General features: G+C 39.6%; 1 protein-coding gene across 1 annotated transcript in view; it reads left to right on the top strand.

Annotated features, from left to right (window-relative positions):
- LOC112684870 overlaps positions 1 to 8,858 on the top strand; it is a 29,792-nt gene that overhangs the window by 3,382 nt on the left and 17,552 nt on the right. The window contains exon 2 of the mRNA XM_025556586.1: positions 3,642 to 3,782. Within this exon, the coding sequence (XP_025412371.1) occupies positions 3,642 to 3,782 (141 nt within the window). The remainder of the gene's footprint in view (positions 1 to 3,641; positions 3,783 to 8,858) is intronic.

Genomic DNA, 8,858 nt, shown 5'->3' with positions numbered 1-8,858 from the left:
AAAAAAAAAAACATAAAAATTTTTACGTTGCATAGGTAGGTACTTCTGGTGTTAGTACTTCATCATTTAATGGACAGAGATAATTTTTTATTTCCATCTTGTGTTGTGTTGTGAATTAAAATCCCACTGACTGGTTTCTGTTCATTGTTGATCACAATAATTTTTGGCGAAACATCCACAGCTTGGCGATCACTTTCCCAGTTTTTTCTCTTGTGTCGTCCGTTCCACTTGAAGCTCCCGGTCGTTGGTTTTGACTTCTTTCGCGACGATTACCTCTGCAGGTGTAGCTAAATTTTTTAACGGCCAATTGACCTTAAAGCATACTCAATATATGATCAATACTAGACTATTTACAATTGATGAAGATTGGAAAAAAAAAATTAGAATTAAGAATATACGTTCCTTACTTCTTGATGTGTAGTTATGAACTCAGGCGGCGGCGAAGGGTTCGATGGTATATTCGGGAACATACTCTAAATTAAAACAGAATCCGTGTTAAATAATATCAAAGCAAGGGCTTATTTGAAGGAGGGGCGAAGGGGGCATTTGTCCCCCCCCTGGCTCGTTTTTTTTTTTTTTTTTTTTTAATATAATACATTGATTTATTTAAAAAATGTAATGTATAAATAATTAAGAATATAAATCACTGGTCTATCATTATAACAGGAACATGCAGTGGCGGATTTAATGGTCGTTTAATCGGCAGATGCCGATGGGGCCTCTTCCTAAATTGTTTACTAAGGCCCAAAAAAAATTGTAGTTAATTTTTTTTAAATTTTACCACAAAAAAAAAATTATAATACAAACTGTATCGTTTACAAGCAGTTTTGTAAAACGGGGCTAAGAATGTTAGTGATACATTTATTACGAGGTCCCTCTTTTGGATTTGTCGACTTCATTTGAATTTTTAAATCCGCTACTGGGAACATAAGCTGTAGGTAATGAAATGTAAATTATTTTTAAGTTTGTATCGAAGAAAAATTAGTTTCGCCTCCCCCCCATGGTCTCAACTCAAATACGCCCTTGTACCAAAGCTTGTAGTTGTACTACGGACAGTCCCGATCTGAATCTAAGGAGACCTATGTTCAAATACTAATTGGATGCCATTTAAAACAATTTGCGAAACATAACACTTTTATATTTGTTTAATACAATTCGATATATTAAATAACTAGAAAAAAAAAAATAATAACCGAAATTCAAGTACCACGATTAATGGGTAAATTTAAAATAACGAAACGGACAGTTTTAGATATTGGTTTAGAGGTTTTTCGAGCTTGAGGTTCCGGTACATAGCGCCCCCGTTAAATCCAGCACTAACTACGGAGCAGCAGTCTTAGTAAACATATCATATATGAAATACAACGTTTTCAGGGGCAAGTACGAGCACCTATCCAAATTGTACATATAAAAGTGCATATTACGGTGACATTGAAAAAAAAAAAAAACAATTTTTCTTTTTTATACAATCCGATGAGAACACCAGGTCGGTAGTGTATTAGGTATGCGCCAAATGTTTGACGTACAAACGGGTTTCGGTGGTAAAGAACGCAATAAGATAAACAGAAAACGGCGAACGTCGGTGGTCTACGTGCTAAATGGTAAAAATGATGGTCGGAAGGTGCGTTTCTAGAGAATTATCCGAAACGGATGCGGTTCCGAGTGGTGCGCGGGTCGTCACCGATGACGGGGGGAGGGGGGAGGATGGGCCACTTACTCCGAACACCAGGTCTCCGACGAGCGACGATATGCACAAGACGACGAACAAACTCCACTGACCGACCATGGTTGCGGTGACCCGACGGATGTGGTACGTGTGCCGACGAGGACGTAGCGACGCGATTGACGCGGAAACTCTCGCGAGGAACGCGTCCAATAACGGTGTGTGCACGCCGTCACCGGGGAGAGGGGCGGCCCGAACGGGTTAATTGTGCACGTCGGTTAGACGTGGTCGCGGATGTGCCGTCGGGGGAAAAAAAAATAAATATGCAAAACCGCGACAATGCCATCGGTGTCTATTGTGGGCCGCGCGCGCTCGCGCCGTCTAAACGACGCCAATTGTAACGTGTTCGACCGGTAATTATACGCGCGCGCTCGCGTGTGTTCTCGCGGATTCCGAGCCACGCGTCCCGTCGTCGTTTTTTGTTTTCCACCGGATGATAAATCGACGTCGAACAAACGAACGCGCGCGCTCGCGGCACTTGTTGTTCATCATCATCGAACGTACACGTCTGTGTTTTTGTCTGTACACGCACGTGCGCGACGTGTTGTACGGCGCATAATTTATGTGCATATTATTATATTCGTAGTGTCCAACTGGTTTAACAGCCGGTTATGTCGTTATTGTTATTATAACATCAATACCGATGTACGGGTCCGCGTTGTCCCGCCGAACGAAAAACAAGACGAGTAACGCCCCCACAAAAGTGTAAGCAGTATTACCAGGGCCGTCCTGATGATTCGCGGGGCTCGGGGCAGCGTAACATCGCGGGGCCTTGAATGTCGAAAATGTCACTACCGCGCGTCAGTTGCATATTGGAACTCAAATGTGCGCAAATGATCTTAACAAATATAGTACCTTGCACTTACAACAATATGAACAAGTAAATTAATAAATAAATTGCATAGTAAACAATTTTACGTGAAAAAAAAATGATATGTACATTTTTTTTTTATTGTGTCTATGATCTATGAAAGCAAGGCCTTTCCAACTGTGGTGAGAGCGCGGGGTCTTGGACGAGGGCTCCGCTTGCCCAGCCCTAGGGACGGCCCTGAGTATTACCGATTGATTAATTGCCATTGAAAAACTCATTTGAAATCACGATGGTACGCACGTTTTCAAAACGATCTCAAATACAAATAATGCTTTCGTAAAACCATTGAGGAAATGTTGAATATTGTTTAAAGTTTTCACTTTTATTGACCGTTCAAAACACTAAATGTATCGCAAGTAACTGTATACGTTTTACAGTTGGCATAAAATGTTTTTGAAATTATTCGTAAATTATAGAAACGTTTTAAAAAGCGAAAAATTACTTGAAAAACTCCCACCACACTATCATAAAACGCAAGGAGAAATTTGAATAATGTGACATGTATCCAATTTCGTATTAAGAAAACGGGTCATTTTTAAGATAAATTTAAATATCACGCATTGGTTACATGTCATGTTTAGCAACGATAACAACAATGGTCAATGGCACATCAACTCGTTAGACTTGACTGACAAGAGTAAAAAAGTTAGAGCTAGTACAATTGTAATGACGTCACAAAATGCTAACTACGATCGTCTTCTTGAAAAATGAACACTAATTATTTGTTAATAATAATAATAATTATTATTATTATTATTATTTATTATCATTTGTTAATGCTGATTTTTTTTCTTCTTCGCGTTTGATGAAATCGTTTCACAAATTGATTTTTAATATATTTAATTTTTCCAGTGTCACACATTATAGTATCTGAAATATAAATCGACTTGTTTGAATTTCGTGTTCTCTCGGTTATAATTTGGAAATATAAACGCCAATACTTTTTATCTTTGCTTATAATTATTATTGATTTTTTTTCGCAACGAACGTCGATTTGTCTGGATGGAACGTGCAATAATGATTTTCGTACGGTGTGTCGCGCCGCAGGAGCAAGTACGTAAGAGGCGACTTCGCCGCGGGGAAGATCATGCTGACGGAGAAGACGGGCGATTTCCTGTTGGTGCCGATCGTGGTGACCACTTCGGACGTCCAAGAGTTCGACTTTTCCATTCCCATCTTCAAGTCGTGGTGAGCCTGCAGTGCATGGCAACGCGCGCACACCCCTTCGCCCGACCAACCGCACGCTTTTGTACGCCTCGCGCACGTGCACGTCGTAGCCATTTGCTACCCGATCGATCCTACAGGATTAAGGCCGACGAGAAATTTTGAGGGCCCCGGCACTGATCGGTTCCCGGCTCCCTTTACTTGCACTCGTTTGGCCAGGATACGCACACTGTTTGTACATATTTTAGTGCGATAAAAATATTCAAACTCGCATCTAGTTTTCACTGCAGCGAATGAGATTATAAAAAAATGTTATATAAAAGGCAGAGACGACGGGTCCCGAGGCTCTAGCCCTCCATACCCTGCATAGGGTACACGTAGCCACCGATGCTGTATCGTGTGAAAAGCACTGCGTGCACGCGTACAACATATCGCAATACCGTTGCCGCTTAATGCGACCCCGCAGTACGCTACACGATGACGGATTCAAATATTCGGGGGAAGGGGGAGGGAAGGCATATACACGAACGAAAAATTATATTTTGTTTTACTTATTATTAAACCACGTTCATTATCGTGTTTAGCAGTGGTAACAATTGACTACTTATTTAATAAAAGACAATCGTAAAAACAATCAAATCGAGTGTGAGTCATCGTAGTACTCGAAAAAACACGAATCGCCCAAATTTTCATCTGTATTCTAAAACACCATTCGTTGCCGATGAACGCAATTACATCTGTTATCAGTTAAATAAGTGTACACATAAATAAAATATTTTATCTGTATCTTAATTTGAGGGTCGTACAATTATGGGACCGCTGGGCAGCCCACTCGGCCTTTCTTCTGAACCCGGCTTTGACGCTACGTAACGCACGTACCTATGAACGTTGTCCCAACATTTCTCGAACCCGCTTTTATTATCACTGCGTTTTTCTCCACGGCACCACTGTAGTCGCATTATAAATGGACAATTGTGTCCGATTTTTCGAATCAATTTTTTTTTGCATTGTAGACTACCGGTGATGTATTGCTAAAATAAATGATGGGTATACGTGTTATTTGTTACATTTCATGTAGTAACTATAATATGGCAGAAATCCACAAAACTCACTAATGAACTACATATCCTTATTTATGACTGTTTGATAACAAAAACTTGTTGTTAAATGATAACAAATTTGAATTTTTCACTAAAAAAAAATTAATAATAATATATTCGATACCGAATCACATCATAAATCTAACTACAAGTTAGGTTAGTCAAGGTATTATACAGTTATTTGTCAAATTACAAGCTATACGCTAGATACGGCCGTATACCCGCGTATCATCAATTTCTTATAAGCTATACGCCATGGATAAAAATAGCGTATTGGGTACACGCCGTATATCCCCGTATACCCTCCAATACATCACTGCCGGTAGCATAGCGTCGGTCTTGTGCGATACACACGGCACCGAACGCGGATGTAGATAAAGAACATTTGTTTCTTCGAAACTCGTAGAACCTATTTACTGAACAAATGTTCATATCGTATGCATTTCGCGACATCGATTTCCGAAATCTCTGTGGGGGCACACACGATTGCGCGATGTGCGTGTGGCGAAAATCGCAAGTCGAACCTGGTAATGCAATATATTTCGTACCCGCGCGCGCACTATCGCATTACTCGAGCTTGGAAACGCCGTCGTTGCGTTTGGCGCGTTTAATGACGGGAAAAAGGATTGTGCCCCGGAGTCACCCCGAGTATGTTACATCTCAAGGGCGCCGAACCAGCGACCAACGTTTATAACTCTAAACTTAAAAGTTGTGTATAAATGACAAGACCGTCGAGTTGTGAAATAGCGAGTGATAATACGTGGTGGAGTCTTGAATAATGTTAGCCAAAGCAAATTGTGCTTCGAGTTGCGCAAACCAGACCGCTGGATCTTCAGGCCAAAATGGTAAGATTTTGATGCCGACGCTAGAGACCAGCGTTACGTCTCGAGGTTGTACGTTTCCCATTGTCAAGGGCACCGCTATATATTCTTTGGAAATCTATACAATAATATACTAACAATATTATTTACTGTTGACCTTTAAAACTATAATGGGTCTAAATGAGATTAAAAAAACATACGATGCATATGTATATATAAAAAAAAACACTAAATCACCCGATTACAAATAGTGCTATGTAATAGCCAGCTGGCTATGTATACAAAATCAATATTGTATAACACCATAGCGATTGTTTTTAACGATTGTAAGACAAGTACGAAATATTAATCGAACGTTCGTTGTTAACAAGACAACATAACGGAAACACTGTGGACAGTAAGAGTATAAAAAATTAAAACGATCAAGAAACGAGGCATTCGCGACCACATCACGCACGCATCGTATCGTCGACCACGCTCAAGAATTACAGTTGATAATACCACGTGATAGAATAGCGATGACGAACCGTTCGGATAGAATTTCGACCATCGAGGACGACGGCCAAAAGTGCAGGCTGTTCGTGGGTAATCTGCCGAAGGTGAAGACAGAAAAGGAGATATTTGACGAAGTGAGCCGAATAACGCGCGGTCATCTGGTGCGTGTGATCACGTACAAGAACTTCGACGACCCGTCGATGCACCGGGGCTTCTGCTTCCTGGACTACGGGTCGGTGGCCGCGGCTACGGGCGCCAAGTGGGCACTGTCGAAGCAAAAGGTGTTCGGGTGCAAGACAATCGTCGACTGGGCGGACCCGGAACCGCGGGTGGACGCGAACACGATGGCCACGGTGCGCGTACTGTTCGTCAAGAAGTACGGCGGCGTGCTGGACGAACGCGTGTTGGCCAAGATGTTTGGCCGGTACGGGGTCGTGGAGCGCGTGAAGAACCTGAGGAACTACGCGTTCGTGCACTTTGAGCGGCGTGAGGATGCGCAGTCGGCCATGGACGCACTGGACTGTTTCAGGGACGTGGCTTCAGGTGTGCGTCTCGAAGTCGTGTGGGCCAAACCGCCGGTGGACAAGCAAATGCGACGGCGGATATTGCGTAACCGAGAACGTCGGATACGGAAATCCGCGGTCACGGCCATGAGTCAACCGGTTCGCTATGCCCCGCGGCCACAGGAACGCGCTCCCGGAGCCAAAAAACGCATCGGCCCCGCCCCCGCCGCCACAGCCTACACCAATTACGACCATCGCCGTTTCGAATTCGGACCGCGGCAACCGTGCAACCGGTGCACCCCGGTCTCCACGTTGAACATTCCAATGGCCGAGGCCACGTCCGACGACCGGAACAACAACAATGCACGCCGGCGCGGCACCGACGTCACGAGCACGGACGAGTGCAAAGCGGTTCGCACGACGATGGCGATCGGAAGAAAGATTCCACGAGCACGTCGGACCAGAAACTGTGGAACTTTTTCGACAGAATGTCCACGAGCTGCGCCAAAAACAACTGGCGTCACCGAAGTGTTTACGAAGTTTAAAAGAGTCGACATTTGTTTAATGTTAAAGAACCCGCATTTTACGGAAAATAAAAATAATATAAAAAAGTTGTTTCAAATAATTTACTCAGCATGACGCGAGTGTTCAAACAATTGAAACACGAAGTATAGCGTTTTCAAACGTATATTGAAGTGTCGTGGGTAAATACTCGATGGGTAGATAAATATTTTGGGTATTTACCCGCTATAATATTTACCTACTAAAAATTTGGGTAAATATTTTTTTTTTTTAATCTGGTCAAACTGTATATTTCTATTTTTATTACTGATAGGTATCGATATCATATAACTGATACTACAACCATTGATTATGGATTAGATCTATTCTATAATCAATGCTAAAAATTATACTACTAATTGATCAATACAAGTTCTTTTGTCAAATGTTAATTAGTTTAGTAATAGTTTTTTTTTTTTTAATCACGGGTCGGGTAAAAGATCCTGTGTGGAAGCATTACCATCGCGGTGAAAACAAAAGTGTCCTATGTAATTTCTGTAATAAAATATTCAAATTTGCCAAAGTGAATAAAATTAACAAAAACTTCATAAATATAATTTATGTACTCTAATAGTCAGTCTTGAAAAGACATGAAAAAGTCAGGAAACAATCATAAAAAAGCAGGGATGGAAAACGTTTTTAAAAAACATTTTTAAACGAAAAAAATGAAAAACGAAAACGAAAATAAACAAAAATAATAGTATTATATTATTATTATTTATTACGAAATAAAATATATCTGTTATCAAGAAGTTAATAATTCTGATAACTAATAGGTAATTATTGACAAATAAAATATATTAATAGCATAGCGCAATAATTAATTTTAGTCCACATGGCACATACACATTGCTGTGGTGACGGTAAAATTATATTATCTTTCACGACGACGGTCATGGATCATAGTGTAATCTATAACATAGATGCCACTTCAATTATTATAATATGATTATATTATTATCTATTGATTTTAGCAGTTGATTAGAAATTGATTTTGTTTTATAATTTATTATACCTATTCGTACTCATTATCCTATTGGCTATTATAGTTAATTGTAACAATAACATGACTTTATAGAAATCTAAAATAGTATTTTACTTAACGTCTTTACTCTTTACAATGCACTTTTTAAAAACATTTTAATTTAAAATTTTGAATTTTATTATTTTCGTATGAAAAATAAATTATAATTTTGATTTTAAATTTAAATTTTTAATATAAAGAATAATTAATTATAACTTAAGAGCATTCTTAAATTCAGTATATTGAATATTCATTGTAACTATTTTAAGTTAGGTATAAGAAATAAGGATATAAAAAAAAAAAAAAGTTATCAAAAAGGTAAAACAAAAACGAAACCCAAAAAATCAAAAACGTTTTCCATCACTAAAAAAGTATTGTGATATCCATGGATTGGTTTTAGCATTAAAAATAAATTTATCCAATTTATCGGGTGAAAACCCGGTATTTATCTGAAATTATATTTACCGGGTATTTGCCCATCACTATGGAAAGCGTAACGGATCACAACGTGCGTAAACGATGTTTACGCAAAATCCAATTAGACATAATATTTCACCATTTATGTATATTTAATCAATGTTATGGGTACCTATACC

Source organism: Sipha flava, unplaced genomic scaffold, assembly GCF_003268045.1.
Source record: "Sipha flava isolate LNK unplaced genomic scaffold, YSA_version1 258_pilon_pilon, whole genome shotgun sequence".
Lineage (NCBI taxonomy): Eukaryota > Metazoa > Arthropoda > Insecta > Hemiptera > Aphididae > Sipha > Sipha flava.
This window is presented reverse-complemented; position numbering and strand designations above follow the sequence as displayed.